We start from the raw sequence: 18,725 nt of genomic DNA, 5'->3' as shown, positions 1-18,725 counted from the left end.
GTCCACAGGTCGGTCCCCGTGGGGTGTGTCCCCCAACCTTCACCCTATGCACACAGGTCAGGCTCTCTCTGCTGCCCTCTCCCCCGCTCCCCAGCTCCCCATGGGTCCCACCCTCAGCTGACCTGTCCTGACGGAGCTGGCATGTGGTCTTCAGGATGTCCACCACGCCCTCGTGCCGCAGCTGCTGGCAGCAGATGCTGGTGGCGATGAAGCAGCCAGTCCTCCCAATCCCTGCGCTGAGGGCCCAGGGCATGGGGGTGAGGGGTGGGGCCGCCGGGGAGCCCCGCCACGCCCCAGTGGGTGTCTGGGAGGACCCACCTGCAGTGCACCACGATGGGGGCGCAGCGGGGCCCCTCCTGCTGGGCCGCCTCCTCCACCTCCCGCACCAGGTGCAGGAGTGGGGGCGCGCGGTCTGGGGTCTTCTGGTCGGGCCAGGACGTGAACCAGTAATGCTTCAGGCCTCGCTCTTCTGTCCCGCTCTGTCCAGGAGACAGAGGCCCACCCCAGATACACGTGAACTGAGCCCAGCCACCAGCCCAGAGATAGAGATGGGAAGGGAGAAGGAAGCACAGGAGGGAGGCCACAGGGAGTGGGACCTCGGACCTCTGCCATCTACCCCGTACAGCCCAGAGGCAGCAGCCAGAGACCCGAGGCCAGCTGGGCAGTGGGGACTGGTGAGCAGCGTCAGCACTGGTCTTCACATGGGTTTTGCCCCAGTGACTCCAGGATCTTCCAAGAGAGGTGAAGAGCCCCTTCTCCATTTCACTCCTGTCTCCTGGTTGCCCCTTCACAGATAGCCCAGTCACCCCCACAAGAGCCCTGGGACCCTTCCTGTTGCCTCAATATACTTTCCTGCCCACCAGTACCCCTGGTCCCCCCCAGCCAGTGTTCCAGTGCTATCCTCTCCACCACCACCTTCACTTTGTTCTCTCGACTGTGTGGGGCCCTCCCCTCCTCCTCTCTGATCGCCCAGATCCACAGTGGTCCAGAAGGCCTGTCTACAGCCCATCCTGTTCTACCGCTCAGAACGCTCTGATAGCTCTTGTTGCTCTAAAACTCAAACACACCCTCCCCACTCTTCATTCGGGCAAACAAGACACATGGTACAGCGTCTACCTCTCCAAGCCCAAGTCCTCCTGTGAACCTGTACTTGATGCCTTTGCACTCCAGATGGTTTGTTGATCAAATCTCTGCTTCCCCCATTCCCTGTACATTTATACACAGAGCTGTTCTATCTTCTGTGCCCTTACTTTTAGTTTCCCTTTGTCTGGAATGCTCTCTCTACATGTCTGCCCCCCAGCCAACTCTTATCCTTCGGAACCCCATTCAGCACCACCACTTCCAGGAAGCCGTCCCTGAGCACCCTAGCTGACAACATGTCCTTCTTCTGTGCTTTTACTTATTTGTAGGTCAGTACTTACCATTTTATAGGTGCTCCTTGAGGAGAGAGTCCAGGCTTTGGACAGCTCTGTGTTTTCCCAGTACCCAACCCAGAACCAGGCTCAGGGCAGGTGCTTGTAAAGGTTACGGACAAAAGTAAATGCCCAGTGGTCCCTGACCAGTCCCACAGCACTTAGAAGATGTGGCAGCCCAGCCTCTCTTTCAGGGGAAAAAGGAAGCTGCTCCATGGGCTACCACAGCCTCTATCCTCCACCTCTGAAATGCCCTCGAGCAAACCTACATCCTGGAAATGCTTACTGGGCACTGCCCTCGAGGGGCTGACTTCTCCTTGACACGCCATTTTTCACCTTCTCCAGTGGGAGGGGGCAGCTCAGAGGAACAAGTCTCATGCCCTTGACACCCTATTCAGACCCTGTGGCTGCCAGCATCAGTGGACCTCCCTGTTTCTGGATAGGATGTCAGCTTCCTGGCACCTAGGTCACCTCTTCCAGACTTTGGGATAATTACAGTGGTACCACTTTCCCCAAAAAGGGTTCACAAAGATTTCTCAAAAGCAGAATGCACTGATTTTCCTGACTCCAAAGGAACAATCTCCCCTATTATGCTGAGCCTGGAAGAAGCACAATCTTCAGGGTGGGAGGATACTTCCCCACACTCTTCTGGGCTGTTCTGTACTGCTCATAATTTTTATGTCCTCTTCTCTTTTTCCTATAACCACAACCTCATTGTGCTACCCAAATGCAGCAAAAAGCGCCTGTCCTCTAGTGGACAGATTCGGTACTACAGGTTGGAAGCCCAGCATCCCAGGTGAAGGGATGTTTCCAGGCAGAATATGGAAGCTGCTGAAGCCCCCTCTTCCAGACAGCCTTGGCCTTGGGTACATTTGAAGCCGAACTTGAAGACATTATGAACGACAGTGTGGATGGACAGACGCCAGTGATAAGAAATGCACTGAGAATTTGGTCCTGCCTCTGATGTGCAAGATGACTCACCCCTTCTTCCCCTCATCCCTGCTCATCAGTAAAGCCTGGAGTGACACATGCCTTAATTTCAGCTATTTTGGCCTCTGGGACCCTGTTGGCTGTGGAGTGCCCCCTCCTCCCAGCCCAGCCCAGCCCAACCCCAGGCCTCACCCTGAGGGCAATGAGCCGAAGCCGGTAATCCTCAGTGTGGATGACTTTCCGCACGGTGATCTCCACGCCATCGTATACCACCTGCTCCTCCGGCCAATACTCGGTGCACTTCTGCAGGGGCCCAGATCAGGCTGAGATACTCCCAGCACCCCGACCACGCCCTCCCCAGTGCCTGTCCCGGGCCAGTGGGGAGACAGACAATGGGGCAGTAGGTTTGCAGTTAGCTCAAATCTCAACTTCTCACTTGTTAAGTTACTTCCCTTTTCTGAGTCTCAGTTTCCTCATCTGGGAAAATGGAAGTAATACTCAGTTTGAAGGACCTTCATGGGACTTCAATTAAATGGGCTGTGATGAGTATGGAAGTAGCCAGCATCAGCCCTGGCAGGCTGGGCGGCAGCGGAGCAGCGTGTTTAAGATCCTGAGCACTGAAGGTGGAGAGGCCAGCTCCAGGCTCTGCCTCTGACTATTTGTGTGGCTCTGAGTAACTGACTTAACCTCTCTGAGCCTCACATTTCCTTCCCTGGGCAAGGCAGCAAGGTGAACATACCAACCTCCCAAGATTGCTGAAAGGATTAACACGGAAATAAGATGCTTGGCACGGGGCACCAAGCAGCAGACACCTGGTGAGGTCCAGAGGGGCCTACCTCGTTCATCTCCTCGATGTTGGTGATCATGACAATGATGGGCGTGTGCTCCTGCCACACCATACGCCAGAAGTCGCCAACCGTGCTGACGATGGGTCCCTGAGTGGCGATGTACACCTTCTCTTCCCCACCATAGCCCTGTGACCAGCCAAGTCCAGGCCATCAGGGTTACTTGTTGGGCTCCCGGGGCCCATTTCCCCCACTCAGCCTCTTCCCTGGGGGCTGGCAGGAACCGGACGGACTTAGGGACAAGCCTAGTGGATGGACCCCATTGACCCGGGCCTCCTTTTTAGGGAGAGACTGTTGGGATGGGGTTACATACCCGAATGTAGTTGGCGTTGATGTAGGAACTCAGAGGGTCGTCAGGGTCTGGTGAGGTCAGACACACTCTGCTGTGAGGGTCTGAGGTAGTGGAGACAGGTGAGGCTGGGATTTGAATGTGTAATCCCTCTTGTGTGGGCCCACCTTCTCTGGCCCATGTCAGGGCACCTACATTTCTTCTGGGACCGGAAGTTCCTTCTTCCCTTGCCAGAAGCAAAACACTGACCCATCCCTGTGGCCCACTCAGGAAGGTGAGGACCCAGGCTGAAGAGAATGGTACAGGGAGGCCTTGGCTCTCTCCCTGTGTAGGATCCAGGCCACCCTTGCCTGCATCCCTTAAGCTGCCTGATCCTCTCTGTGCTTCATGTTCTGGGGAGGAGACAGCTCAGACAGTAAGAAATTCCCTAGGGGATACATCCTAGCCAGCAGGACCAGCAAGAGTTTGAGTATACATAGTCCCCAACCTGCTGTGTAAGCTTGTAAAGCACATGGCCTTTTTAAGCCTGTTTTCTGATCTGTAATATGGGGGTAAAGATGCCTAGTTCCTTGGATTGTTGGGAAGACAATTGAGAAAACAGATGGGAAGGGCTATGTCAATTGTAAAGCACGTTATAGCTAAGATTTGGGTAGGATGCCAGGGTAGAGTATCACAATGAAAGGAGTAAAGTCTTCTGAGCCTGAGATGAGACGACACACACGTCCATAAGGGTTCACCCCCACCCCAATCTAGTCACCTGTCAAATCCCAGAGCAGCAGATTCTCACTGCGTCATGCTCTGCCTCCTAGAGCCTCCCTGTATTGATTTAGTCTGTCCTGGAAACTCGCAGAGGCTGGGACTGAGCCAGGAGGTTGGGGGGGGGGCTGGGGGCCTGGGTTCTGGGCTCTGTCCAGCTTTGTTGCCAGCTTGCATCTCCTCCCTTCTTTGGCCCCCAGGGTCTTTCCTGTGGAAGGAGGGTTGGACTAAAGGCCCTGCCCGTGTGCCCCGTACAGGGCTCTCAAAGACTGCATCAGCAGTCAGGAGTCAACACTGCCCACCAGCGAGCCTGGGTTCAAGTCCTGGTGGTGCCAGTGCAGGCCATTCACTGAGTACCCCTGTGCCTCCTCCATAAACTGGGAACATTCCTTCCGTCACAACCTCACTCATCCTGTCAGGGTTCAAGAGTGGCCGTTCATAATGAGTCCTCAGACCCATAACTTAGGCCAGCACCCAGTCACTATAGAGCAAGTTGGTGCTGCTACTGATATCACTGCAAGTATAAATTAAATCAATTTCTAAATTAACAGGTCAAAAAGAGGATCCCAAACCTGGAATATGAAATGGAAAGGGATACCCACAAAACTCCCCTCGCCAGCCCTTTCATGCCCTGGTCCAAGTGCCTGAGGTTTGGGCAGGTGATTTGTGGAGGGGAAGGTGGGGGTGAGGCAGCTCTTGTGGCGAGGGGTGTGGAGGAGAGTCAGGTATGGGGAAGGGCGAGGGTGAATGGAAGGGGGCTCTGTGTGACCAGGGGAGAGGAACAGGCAGCCCTGCATGGGCCCCCTCCCTCCCCTCATGGTACCCAGATTGGGATCCAGAAGTAGCCTCTGAATGAATGAGAAAGCAAGCCTCGGGGTGTCCTTGATCCTAGAGGGGCCTCTACCACCCACCCCAGTCCAGTCTCTGAGGGCACAGGGTCAATTCTTGTTGGCTACAGTGAAGATTCTCAGTTGGGCTTGGGGGCTGCAGGCATAGGGCATGGCTGGAGGCTGGATTACTCTAAGGAATCCAGTGGGGACCAGATGGAGCGATGGCCTGGCTCTCATACTCCCCCAGTGGCTATTTTGAGTGGCCAGCAAAGCCCGAGACTGTGGGGTACCCGAAGCCCTCCCTTCAGGTAGGGCTTGGTGGGTGGAGGGGGGAGCAAGAGGAGGGAAGAGGTGAGCAGCCCTGAATCTTGGCCTTAAATGGTGCTTTGTCTAACTGGAACTACCTAGACTCTGTGTAACCATAGCAACCACAAGTCGATATTCTAAAAGTTAAAAATAAGTCATGACATCTTACATGTTGTTGGAGATGCTGATGGCAAAACTGCTTTTTTAAAGCCTCCTTACTCCATAAACTGAGTGAAGTAGGTTTGTGGGGATTTGGTTTCAATAAGTCACCCCCCAAGCTAGTCCTAGGGCCTTGGGCCAGAACTTGGCAGGAGTGACAGGCAGACAGGGGCCTGATGAAAGTTACCTGAAAATGACATCCCGGGCTAAAAGAGGAATATCAGGTTACCTGGTCTAACCACCCCCAAAGGGGGAAAATCCCTATGAAACCTTCCAGGGGGACTACTCATGCATTCTAGCTTGAATACCCTAGCCAATGGGGAGTTTCCTACCTGACAGGCAGCTCGCTCCCTTTTGAGGTGGCTCTGCCTGTTAGAGGATTCATAATCTAGCCAAAGTGAACTCCAGGTAGACAAAAGAGCTCAATTTTGAGGTTACAGAGGCCTAGTTTCAAACTTGGTTCTGTACATCTTAGCTGTGTGACAATGGATGAGCCACTTAACCTCTCTGAGCCTTAATGTCCTCTCTTTAAAACCTGTCCACTCTGAAGAGACCAGGGATGTGACCACAATTTTCAGCCACCATGCTCTGTCTAGGAGCTGCTGTTATTGTTCCCCTTTTTCTCTGGGTTTCCACAGAGCCCAGCACAATGCTTGTCCAGGGCAAAGATCTGGAGAGTGCCGTATGAAGGAACCAAGAGCCCTCTGCCCTCTAAAGGGGGTGTTTCCCTTCACCGGGCACCCCTACCTTCCATCCCTTTGCCTGGCGACCCTGGAGGCCCATGCTGGAGTTAAGGGCATGGGCCTCAGGGTTTAAGGGCACCCAGGTGAGGGGCAGCCGAGTACTCACTGGGAAGGATGGTTTTATATCGGTTCTTCCGCACCAGCCCAGGGATGTCATATTCTTTTGGATCCACAAAATTCATGGGGATTTCCTGTAGGAGGAAGGCACAGGGTTGAGAGCAGCTGTGGGCTGGCTTGATGCATGCATTCATTCAACAAACATCGACTATTAAATGAGTGAGGGCACATGAAAAGCGTCCAGAGCAGTCCTGGCACATGCTGAGCGCATAATGAATGTTAGCACCACCACTGTTTATGGAGGGCCAGCCTGGCACAGAGTCAGCACTCAGTGAACGCTGGATGAACAGGGAAGAAGTGACCTGGCTAATCACCACCTTCGTCTACACCCTGCGCTGCAGCCACGTCGAGTGGCTTTGCTGACTCACGTTCCTACCCCAGGTAGGTGCCCCGCTCAGGGCCTTGGGTCGTGCTGCTTGCCTGGTAGTAACATCCATTCCATCCTCATCTTCTCATGCCCTGCTGTGCACCGTAAATGACACCTCCTCCAAGAAGCCTTCCCTGATTCTCCAGCAGGGAGGCAACCTCATTCTGGGCCTTCCCAGAGTTGTATTTGCACCTCTCAATCACTCTGCATGTCAAGAGCGCCAAGTCTGAACTTTTCTGCCTGGAATGTGAGGTCTTCTTGGAGCTGGCCTTTCTTTACCACCAGCTGCTCTCAAAACCCCCACCCTCCAGTTGTGCCCATCTCTTCTCTGTAGTTAATCTCTCAGTCTCCGGCTAGCCTCCACGTCTGAGTTTGCGGCACTTCACTTGCGGGGAGCACTGGTCGCATCCCTCTTCATCACCCTAATCCTTCTCAGCCTTTAAGGTTCTCTGCTGCCCCTCCCACCAGGTCTTGTGGGATGACTCCTCAGTGACTGTCCTCTTGCGCCCCTTCCCTCTGTCTACACACCTTAGCACCCTTGCCACCTCTCACCGTCATGAATCACAGTGTTCACTGTGGACACACTAAGAATGCACTTTGTACAAAGAGGATCATGAGACTCACTTTCTAGGTGGTTGTGAGAATCAGAAGAATAAAAAGCAGGCGCAGAAGTGCCCATGGGGTGGGTATGTGAGCATCCCCACTTCCTCTCTCTCTGGGCAAAACTGACAGTGAACTATGAAACCGGAGATGCCAAGGACATGCCACACACCCTTAAGCGGAGGTGTGGCCACGGGGACACATCCAGGCTGGGTAGCCCAGGAAGGCATCTTAAGGGCCTCCAGGGTGAGGGCTGATGACTGTGAAGGCGCGGGGAGGGGGTGGGCTGAGGGCCAAGTTTGAAGTGGGCAGTCCTGTGGGGATGGGGCCCTGAGTCTGGACAAGGCGGCTGGGGCTGGCTCAACTCAGGTAAGGCAGGCTGGACCACATACTAGAGACTTTGGGGCCGCAGGTCAGAGGTGATGGAGGGCTGCTCAGAGAGGAGAGCCATCCAGTTCTGCTAGGGAGCAGGTGGCCTGGGACAAGGGGAGCTGCGAGGGAGGCACGCAGGTTCCCCATCCCTCAGGCTTCTCCCAGGAGGGACTCTCTCCAAATGCTCCTGGCTCTTGCCCATTCCTGCCCACACGGTGGGTGAGTTACCGGATGGTGTCTGATTGAGAAACTCAGCTTTGGGGCGCTAGCCCCTTACTTCCTCCTCCTCCTCCTCCGACCCTCCTGCTAAGAAAGAATTACAGGGCACCCCCATGGGGTGAGGCTGGCAATGTACCAGCACCGCCTGGGGTGGCAGGAAAGTTGCTTCATTCTGGCGGTTGGTATTAGGAGGCTCACTACTGCTACATACGTAATCCTCATGTTAACCCTAGCATTGGGACTTCGTTACTGGTCCAGTGATAAAGAATCTGCCTTCCAATGCAGGGAACATGGGTTTGATCGCAGCTCAGGGAATTAACATCCTACATGCCTCCGGGCAACTAAGCCTGCGTGGCACAACTAGAGAAAGAAGCCTGTGGTCTGCAGCAAAGACTCAGAGCAGTCAAAATGGAAAAACAAAAAACAAACAAGAACAGAAGCTTACCTACCCTTTATCAGCAAAAATAAAGGTGGTTTTGGGATCTTCTCTATCTTAGCTTTTAACTGGTTGAGTGCTCGGGCAGGTAAAACAGGGGGGTCATTTATAAGCCCCTCAAAGTCCAACAGGAGGGGGCTGCTGTTAGAGCCTGGAGGGGGAGGTAATCAGGACCACCCTAAGCTGGAGCCACAGAACTGGAGAGATTTCAAAGGAGGATGAACATTGTTTGGTGATGCCAGGTAAAAGGAGAGTGGGAAAACGGGAGAGTCAGAAGAGAAGGCTTTCGGGATTTGTCTGGCGGGCCAGTGGTTGGGATTCAGCACTTTCACTGCTGGGCCCCAGGTATAATCCCCGGTGCCACATAGTGTCACACCCCACATCTCCAAATAGAGGAGAGAAAGCTGTCTAAGACTTCCGGAGGACAATCCTAGGTGATGATGACTTAAGAATGCCACAAACACCAATCACCTGATGGGCACTTTCTGCATCTTTCAAATCCTTGCAACACCCCTGTTATCTTTATCCCCATTTTCCAGATGAGAAACTGAGGCCCAGAGAGGAAGCAGCTAGCCCAAGACAGTAGGAGAGGTGAGAATGAGATGATGTTCATCAGATGCTGAGTTTGGGGTACCCTGTTCCAAAGCCTTGCTTGGGGGACCAACATGAGCATAAAGGGCTGCCTTCTGTGGGGGCACTGGTTCAGGGGGACTCACAAAGAATTCTGCCTGCAGCAGGAAGGGGTCCAGGGCCTTCTCGTGAAGCTCTTCGGCCTGGAGCACGCGGGAGGCGCTGAGCAGGTACTCTCGGGCTGACTCCTCACGGGGGGACATGAGATAGCCGAAGCCTTCCTCGTTGCAGCCTGGTGTGCACATGTCCAGGGTCAGGGAGACATTGGAGCCCCTCCTGGAAGGACCGGGAAGGGGGGCAGTGAGTATCAGGGGCAGGAAGGGCCATTAGCTGGGGGCCTTGGAGCAGGAGGATGAGGGAGCGGCAGATGGGGTGGGAACCTGATGGGTCCCAGGGAGAGGAGTGGGCATGACGTAACCCCAACACAGACAGCATGAGGCTCAGCTCTAAGGCTTAAGCCTGCCACCCGCTCCTGCCCCATGCAGCAGAGTAGCTAACTGCGTGTGGGCTTGGGCCCCAGTCCCAAAGATTCCATGTGAGGCCCCTCAGTACAGTCCTTCCCTGCACTCTCCTGTGCCCCTGCCAGAGACAGCTCCCAGAGCCAGGGGAAGCTCACCGAGAGGGCACATGCCTGGGGCAGAGAAGCAGGGCTCCACCCTCAGTACCCCAGCCCCCAGGGCCGCAGCCTCCAAGGACATCTCATCCAGGAAAGGCTCGGGAAAGACGGGATCCCAGGGGTAGCACAGCTGAGCAAGGATGAGTGGACTGAGCAGACTCTGCTGTGTTCAGAGTCTAGTGGCCCATTACCCTCATTACCTAGAAAGGGAAACTGAAAGCCACAGAGGGGATAAGAATTGCCCAAGCACGTACAGTAAGGGGGTAGCAGAGCTGAAACAAAAACCTAGGTTTTCTGACTCCTCCTCCAGTGCTCTTTCCATGACATCATGTGGACAACACAACCCTGGTGGGATCTAGCTAACCCAGCCAGGCTCTGCAGAGGGTGTTGACACCTCCCAACATGTGCTGTGTGGAACCCTACGAGACACTATGAAAGCAGGGTTCTGTGGTCGGATAACTTTGAGGAAGGCTACACACAATCCCTTGTCAATCTACAATGACTACAAGCATGTTAAAGGCTCCCAACAAGTCCTACAGTAAAGAAACCTATCCGAGCCACAAGAGTTGTATGTGTGAGTGTGCACGTGTGCACACCTGTGCATGCCTACATGTCTGTGTGCAGTAACGTTTCTTCGTGTTCACTTTGGGGCATTCAGATCTACATGAATCAGACCTGAAGAGCACATGTCTGCATTGGTGGGGCTATGAGCTCAGCTCTGCCCTGGGCACTGAGTCAGAGTCAGGCGTCTGCCCTTCCGACAGGGAGCTAAGAGCTCCATGCACCTCTGCTGCACCCACCTCTCCTGCAGACCCATGGCTTTGACGGTCAGGGAGGTGGGGTCAGCCTCCAGCTTGATGTCCATCACGCAGTCAAACACAGGGGTCTCAGGGACGGGGTCCAGATCCAGGAAGTCATCCTCGACTTTCTCCTCCATCCACTCCGAGTAGGTGAAGGAAGGCTGACGGCTTACCGATTGGCGCCTGTCCTCGGGGGGCAGCGGGCTGGATGGCTCTGGGGGAGTCCTCAGGAGGAGCCACACCTAGTTGGGGACATAACTGGCATCATGGACCATGCTGGCAGCAGTCCCCGGATGATGGCATGCCCAGGGTCTTGAGCTCCCTGCCCCTCCATGTGTCTGGAGCAGGCTTGTCCTCCTGGGAACTGTCTGCAGAGTACCACCACTCACCTAGATGGGAGGCTACCTAGATGTCCTCCAGGCCCCCTCCTTCCCCAACCCTCAGGTTGTTATGCTTTGAAGCTTTGTTAGTGGGGTGGGGTGTTCCTACTCCGGTTTTCACACTGTCTCAGCTCCTTTCCCCAGCCAAGAACACTGCAAACCAATTTTGAGAAAGAAGGGGCCTCTCTCCACCCCAGCCTGGGCACATTGGTGGAAGAAGACAGGTGCCCCTCCTCAGCTCTACCCACAACATCTAGTCCGTAGGTCAAAGGAGACAAGGTGGGGACTGGGTCTTGGAGTCACGGGAGGGGAGCAGCGAGGTCGGGTCAGGAGGAGCCTTACCAGGGTGGTGACGAGGATCACACAGAGAGAGACCAGCAGCAGACTGGAGATGTCCCAGGTCCCAGTGCCCAGCCAGGCCTGGGGAACATCAGACAAACAGCTCAGGGTGATGCGGGTGGGGGGTGGGGGCGCGTTCTCATCTATTTCAGCACGGGTAAGATTGAGGCTCTGAGAACTTTGTACCTGGTTCTGGGGAGGGGACAGGAAGAAGCCTTTCAGGGTTATCATCTGAACTCAAAGAAGCCCCAGGCGGGGGCTGGTGGGGCTGGAGGCCCCCAAGCGCTCCCTCCTACCCTGGGGCTCCCTGGAGCTTACTCACCGCGGGTCCCAGCCGCTCCAGGAACGTGAGCGCAGAGGAGACGACGTCTGTGGTGTTCTGTGTCCAGATGGGGCCAAAGCCGCTGAGCCAGAGCATCCCACAGGCGAGCTGGGGTGGCCGGGGCCAGTGCACTGAGTTCGGAGTCTGGCCTCCTTGCCCCCATATCTCCCCGTTCCCCTACCCTCAAGAGTTTACCTGGAGCCTCAACCTACCGCCTACCCCGCCCGCACCCCCACCAAGGTCCGACTGTGCCACAAAGGCCAAGGGCATAGGACTTTGCCTGGAGAAAATGTGACTTAAGGGAGCCTTCGCAGAGGGGGTCCCACCACCCCACCAGGTATACACATCACAGGGAGTCTCCTAGAGGTGCCTGCAGAGACAGGAAGTCCTCAGAAAGACGCCCGCAGGACCATGGGGGGCTGGGGGCTGGGCCTGCATCCCTGCTTCTGAGCTCAGCGCATGAGGGGCTCAGCCCTCAAGGCTGTGGCTTGGAACTCCAGCCTTCTCTCACGCCAGCCGGATGGCCGCAGGCACGAGGGACGCCGGGAAGGCCCCTCACTCCTCTGTGTCCCCAGGCGGCCATCTTGGGGAGGAAGTGGAGGCCGTCCTTCAGCCCGCCCTCCTTCCAGGCCCGGCGAGGCCTGTGATGTCCTTACCAGGAACTGGGAGGCAGCCAACAGGCACAGGCTGCTTCTGGCGGTGAGGGAGTGGCTCCCGGCGCCTCGAGGTGGCGGCTTCTGAGCTGGCTCCGAGGGCGGTGAAGCAGGTGGGGGCGGTGGCATCTCTCTCTGTGAGGCCGCGGGTGCCTCGGCCTGGTCCAGCGGCTCCATCCCTACCGGCTGGCGGACACCTGCGGAAGGTGACAACATGGCCGGTGACCCGGGCCCTGCCGACCCCGCGGGCTGCTCCTGCTGGGGTTGCAGTGGCTTCCTCTTAATCCAAGATCAGTCAGCCTGGCTCCACTTCCAGCAGTCACCCTCGACTAGCAAAGCAATATTCACCTACCTTCGTCAGAAAGAGCTAAGTGTGGGTGGACAAATTATTTCTCTTTTATTTCTCCAGTAACAGAGTTAAAATGGCAGGAGGTTTTTCACGGAGTTAACATTGTGGTGTTTACGCAGCTTCATTCTGTTCACATTTCTTAAGGAAACAAAAAACAACCACCTCAAACTCAATTAAAAGAGAGAGAGACGGAAAAAAAGGCACAGCGTAACCAGGCCGTGACCCTGAACAGCTCACCCACGCCTGCCCTCCCGGTTTTTTCTCTCATTCTCTGTATTCTGACTTGACAAGGTCAGAGCCACATGCCCCTGCCCCACCTTGAGACACCACACTAGGGGAGTGGGGGTGGTCAGGTGGCAGTGGAGCAAAACCTTGGGGTAGCAGAGCTGATGTCAAATGTCTGGGATCCAGTTCTGGGTCTGTCCCTGGTTGTGTGACCTTGGCAGAGTCACCCCCTCCTCTCTGGACCTCAGTTTCCACACCTCAAAAGCGGGGGCTAAGCTCCTCCCTTGGCTTTCTGTGTTTCAGGGAGCTCTGGCATTTTTCTTGGTGACCCAGCTATGACCAGGTGCTCTGAGTCCCCATACCCAAGCCTCAGCCATGGAAGCTGTTCGGTCGCATTCCATATAGTGGGTATCCTCTAAGATCATCTCAACACAAGGTGCCACCACTAAACAAGTCTGAACAGCACCGGGCTAGAGCTGAGGCCCCAGTGGAGTGGGGGATTCCAGCAGCACCACCTTACTGAACTCCCCATCCAAACTGACACCGTCTAGTCTATTGCCAAGAAGAGAGGGACCATGGGACTTCCCTGGCAGTGGTCCAGTGGTTAAGACTGTTTCCAATGCAGGGGGCGCGGGTTCAATCCCTGATCAGGGAACTAAGATCCCACGTGCCATGTGGTGGTGTGGCAGAAAAAAAAGAGAGAGAGAGAGAGAGAGAGAGAGGGACCAGCAAAACAGATGTGTATAGCTTGACAGTGAGGGGTTGGGACAGTTCACATATTATGTACGTGGGACAATAGACTCCTTTTCTGGATGGGGGACTTGGAATCGTCATAGCCAAGACACCATGTCTGCATGCTCGATTGCTTACATGACAAATACTTACTGAGCCTCTCCCACTGCCTGGATCAACAGTGTGGAGCAGAGCGCTGGGTCCTGGAGATGCCTGAACTTCTGTGCCAGTTATTTCCCTCTCTTCCCAGGGAAAGAGCCCTCCCGCTGTGTTCTGAGTATCCTGTCCTCTCTGCCAGGATCATCCCTCCAACATCCTGCTCCCCTCACCTGCCTCCAAAACACTTTGCCAAGTTAACTCCTACTCATCCTGTAGAACTCCATCATTTGTCTCCTAAAGCAGGTCCTCCCCGTCATACACACCTGGCAACCCACGTCTCTCCTTCAGACGGCCAGCAAAATAATATACTTGGAACATAGCCCTGCTCTGAGTGCTTTGTGCATGTTAATATATTCACACTTCATGGTACCCTATGAAGTTGGCACTCCTGTGATCCTCATTTTACAGAAGAGGAGGATGAGGTGCAGAGAGGCTAATAAGTGGTGGGTTTGAACTAGGCCACCTGGACAGGGATTTGATTTAGGTCATACCTGAATGGTCTAGTGGGTTTCCCTACTTTCTTCAATTTAAGTCAGAATTTGGCAATAAGGAGTTCATAATCTGAGCCACAGTCAGCTCCTGGTCTTGTTTTTGCTGACTGTATAATGTTTCTCCATCTTTGGCTGCAAAGAATATAATCAATCTGATTACGGTACTGACCATCTGGTGATGTCCATGTGTAGAATTTTGTGTTGTTGGAAGAGGATGTTTGCTATAACCAGTGCATTCTCTTGGCAAAACTCTGTTGGCCTTTGCCCTGTTTTATTTTGTACTTCAAGGGTAAATATGTCTGTTACTCCAGGTAGCTCTTAAATTCCTACTTTTGCATTCTAGTCCCCTATGATGAAAATGACATCCTTTTTGGGTGTTAGTTCTAGAAGGTCTTGTAGGTCTTCACAGAAATGTTCAAACTTTGGCTTCTTTGGTGTTACTGGTTGGGGTATAGACTAGGATTACTGTGATATTGAATAGTTTGCCTTGGAAATGAACAGAGATTATCCTGTCATTTTTTAAAATCCTGTCATTTTTGAGACTGCACCCAAGTACTGCATTTCAGACTCTTTTGTTGACTATGAGGGCTACTCCATTTCTTCTAAGGGACTCTTGGCCACAGTAGTAGATATAATGGTCATCTGAATTAAATTCGCCCGTTCCAGTCCATTTTAGTTCACTGATTCCTAAAATGTTAATGTTCACTCTTGCCATCTCCTGTTTGACCACTTCTAATTTACCTTGATTCATGGACCAAACATTCCAGGTTCCTATGCAATACTGTTTTTTATAGCATTACATTTTACTTCCATCACCAGTCATATCCACACCTGGGTGATGTTTTTGCTCTGGTTCTGTCTCTTCATTCTTTCTGGAGTTATTTCTCTACTCTTCTCCAGTAGCATATTGGAGAAGAGCATACCAACCTGGGGAGTTCATCTTCATATATTTTTGCCTTTCCATACTGTTCATGAGGTTCTCAAGGCAAGAATCCTGAAGTGGTTCACCATGCCCTTCTCCAGTGCAATAATACATAATGGTTTTTATGTGTTCAAATTTATAATGTTAGTATAGTACCTAGCATAGAACTAAAACAAATAATAGGTTTCTAATATCTATTGATTGATTGTAGTTAAGAAGAATTAGCTACAGTACGTGAACTGTGAACTTCCAGATGTTCAATCTGGATTTAGAAAAGGCAAGAAACCAGAGATTAAATTGTCAACATCTGTTGGACGGTCAAAAAAGCAAGAGAATTCCAGAAAAACATCTACTTCTGCTTTATTGATTACACCAAAGTCTTTGACTGTGTAGATCACAACAAACTGTGGAAAATTCTCCAAGAGATGGGAATACCAGACGACCTTACCTGTCAACTGAGAAATCTGTATGCAGGTCAAGAAGCAACAGTTAGAACCAGGGAACAACAGACTGGTTTCAAATTGGGAAAGGAGTAATGTCAAAGCTGTATATTGTCACCCTGCTTATTTAACTTATATGCAGAGTACATCATGTGAAATGCCAGGCTGGATGAAGCACAAGCTGGAATCAAGATTGCAGGAAGAAATAAAAATAACCTCATATATGCAGATGATACCATCCTTATGAAAGAAATCAAAGCAATAAAGAGCCTCTTGATGAAAGTGAAAGAGGAGAGTGAAAAAGCTGGCTTAAAACTCAACAGTCAAAAAACTAAGATCATGGCAACTAGTCCCATCACTTCATGGCAAATAGATGGGGGAAACAATGGAAACAGTGAGATAATTTATTTTGGGGGGCTCCAAAATCACTGCAGATGGTGACAGCAGCCATGAAATTAAAAGATGCTTGCTCTTTGGAAGAAAAACTATGACCAATCTAGACAGCATATTAAAAAACAAAGACGCCCGTCTAGTCAAGGCTATGGTTTTTCCAGTAGTCATGTATGGATGTGAGAGCTGGACCATAAAAAAAGCTGAGTGCTGAAGAATTGATGCTTTTGAACTATGGTGTTGGAGAAGACTCTTGAGAGTCTCTTGGACTGCAAAGAGATCCAACCAGTCCATCCTAAAGGAAATCAGCCCTGAATATTCATTGGAAGGACTGATGCTGAAGCTGAGACTCCAATACTTTGACCGTCTGATGCAAAGAATTGACTCACTGGAAAAGACCCTGATATTGGGAAAGACTGAAGGTGGAAGGAGAAGGGGACGACAGAGGATGAGATGGTTGGATGGCATCACCAACTCGATGGACATGAATTTGAGAAAGCTCCGGGAGTTGGTGATGGACAGGGAGGCCTGGCATGCTGCAGTCCATGGGGTCGCAGAGTTGGACATGACTGAGTGACTGAACTGAACTTGGACAGGCCCTTGAACTACATTACACTCCCTACAGTGTGTCCAAATTATTTGTTGAATATATCATCTTTGCCAGTTCTCTGTAAGTTCCATGATGGGAAGAGCAGTTATGGTCATCATGACTGTCCACAGCATATAGCATCAGTGCTAGTGTGTAGGTCTACAATAAATATTTCTGTGGTGAGTGAATGAGGATGGACAAGTGATAGACGAGGATGATGGTACATTTGAAAAGTTGTGATGGGAACTTCCCTGGTGGTTCAATGGTTGAGAGTCTGTCTTGCAATGCAGGGGATGTGGGTTCAGTGCCTGGTACAGAAACTAAGAGACCACATGCCTTGAAGCCTGCACACTACAACTAGCAAGCCTGTATATCACAACTGGAGAGCCAATGTGCAGCAACTAGAACCCGACGCAACCAAATAAATAAATGAATACATAAATAAATTTAAAGCAAAGAAAAGCTGTGATGACGACAGTGGATCCTATGGATGAAACATCAAACTTGGCCCTAAGTGCTCAAGACACATCAGATAATAATGACCAAACGTAACTCCTGCCTTTAAAGGCTCAGGTCAGCTGGGTCAAACAGACCTGTGGATCCGTATTTACCATACAGCGCACTAAGTGAAAAAGCTAAGTGCTAAAGCTAAGTGCTGGTGGAGCCTAGGGCCTCTGCCTTTGCCCTGGGAGGCTACTGTTACTAACCACAAGAGCATACACCTCAGATCCTGGCCAGCAAGGTGAAAAAAGGAAAAGCCGCTGTTAAGAGATGGATCACATAGAAGTCAAAAGTTTCCACGACTGATAAGCAGAAGGTCAGTTACTCAAGCCGCAAGCTTTCCACCCACACCCTCAGAAACAGTGGTCGATACATGAGTGCAAACACGGATGGGTGGGACAGGTACAGCTCAGAGGCTACCGGGCTTGACTTGTGACACTCGCACTGGACCCTGGGCAATCCGTGCTCTTTCCTGGGTCTCAGTTCCCTTAACTGTAAGAAGAGGGAGAGCTCAGAGCTTCTCAGATGTTTCTCCCATCTTCAGAGCGGAGGGGACATGGGTCTTTGGGGGAAAACTGCAAGTCACATGACCTGGACTTTGCTGCTTTGTTTTAAAATTCATGGGCGTTCTTTATTCTATTCTGTAGCTTATCTGTGCTTGTTTTGATCTTAATGTTTTTTTCCCCTCCCAAAGCTTGGAATCAAATTTATGCTTCAGGAAAATGTTCTACATTTATCCTGTGGCTTTGCCCTCAGGGGTACATGCACCCCAGTCTGAGAAGCCTGGAACCTGCCTGCAATAAAACATCATCATGCTGCCGTTAAAAATGACTCCGTAGATGAATATTTAATAACAGGGGAAGAAATTTCGATGGTGTGGAGTAAGAAAGGCAGTTACAAAACAGCCTTCTCTGCTTGGCCTCAAAAACTAAGAAAGTATAAACATGCATATAAAAAGGTGGAGAATCCCCGATGAATGAAGAGAGGTTGGGGACTTCCCTGGTGGTTCAGTGGTTGAGAATCTGCCTTCCAATGCAGGGGACAAGGCTTTGATCTCTAGTTGGGGAACTAAGATCTCATATGCTTCGGGGAAACTAAGCCCGTGTGCCACAACTAGAGAAATTCATGCAATGAAGACCCACTGCAGGTATAATTAAACAACAACAACAAAAAGATGATGGATTAACTCAAGTGGTGCTCAGAGAGCATGAAGCACAGTGGACGCTGGGCACATAGTAAGTGCTCAATGAACCTCATACACAGTGCATGGGAAGAACAGAAGTAGGGTAGTAACAATAGTTTTTGGAGGATGGTGAGAATAGAGTGATATTTTTCATTGTTACTTACTCTAAATTTCCTATAATAATAGGCACATACATAAAGAGATAAATATATATGTATATACATATATATTTATTAATATTTGTAATGAGGAAAAATATTTTTAAAAGGAGGGTACCGTTCTGAGTTCAGATATTACAAGGCCTGATTAGTATTCCTGGGTCCAGGGCCTTGACACTCACCTGTCACATCTAAATACAAGTGGGGGGACTGGAGAGATGGAGAGGAAGTGCAAGGCTCTGTGAGACCCACCCAATAGGAGCGCAGCCACTCAGAACACTGGTCCCCTGACGATGCTCCATCATCACTTGTGCATATGAAAGATGGCAGGTTAACTGCCTGGTACCTTATGGGGGTGGAAGGAAAAACTGTAGGTTTGAAAGGTCCTGCATGTACCTTTCAGAGACAAGGGTGGAGGCTGGTCTTTTTTTTTTTTTTTTAACTCACAGAGTAACTGGCAGTCCT

At 51.8% G+C, this 18,725-nt stretch overlaps 1 protein-coding gene across 1 annotated transcript in view; it reads right to left on the bottom strand.

The window, feature by feature from the left end:
- The window catches only part of PTPN5 (protein tyrosine phosphatase non-receptor type 5), a 58,527-nt gene that overhangs the window by 1,479 nt on the left and 38,323 nt on the right, over window positions 1-18,725 (bottom strand). Inside the window, exons 4-14 of the mRNA XM_069566530.1 lie at window positions 12,125-12,318; window positions 11,469-11,576; window positions 11,150-11,227; window positions 10,428-10,669; window positions 9,098-9,287; window positions 6,377-6,461; window positions 3,501-3,580; window positions 3,179-3,316; window positions 2,535-2,645; window positions 319-479; window positions 123-236 (exon numbers count right to left, since the gene is read on the bottom strand). Of these exons, the coding sequence (XP_069422631.1) occupies window positions 123-236; window positions 319-479; window positions 2,535-2,645; window positions 3,179-3,316; window positions 3,501-3,580; window positions 6,377-6,461; window positions 9,098-9,287; window positions 10,428-10,669; window positions 11,150-11,227; window positions 11,469-11,576; window positions 12,125-12,318 (1,501 nt within the window). The remainder of the gene's footprint in view (window positions 1-122; window positions 237-318; window positions 480-2,534; window positions 2,646-3,178; window positions 3,317-3,500; window positions 3,581-6,376; window positions 6,462-9,097; window positions 9,288-10,427; window positions 10,670-11,149; window positions 11,228-11,468; window positions 11,577-12,124; window positions 12,319-18,725) is intronic.

Source organism: Ovis canadensis, chromosome 21 (genome assembly GCF_042477335.2).
Source record: "Ovis canadensis isolate MfBH-ARS-UI-01 breed Bighorn chromosome 21, ARS-UI_OviCan_v2, whole genome shotgun sequence".
Lineage (NCBI taxonomy): Eukaryota > Metazoa > Chordata > Mammalia > Artiodactyla > Bovidae > Ovis > Ovis canadensis.
The sequence above is the reverse complement of the archived record's forward strand: the minus strand, read 5'-3'. Positions and strand labels throughout refer to the sequence as shown.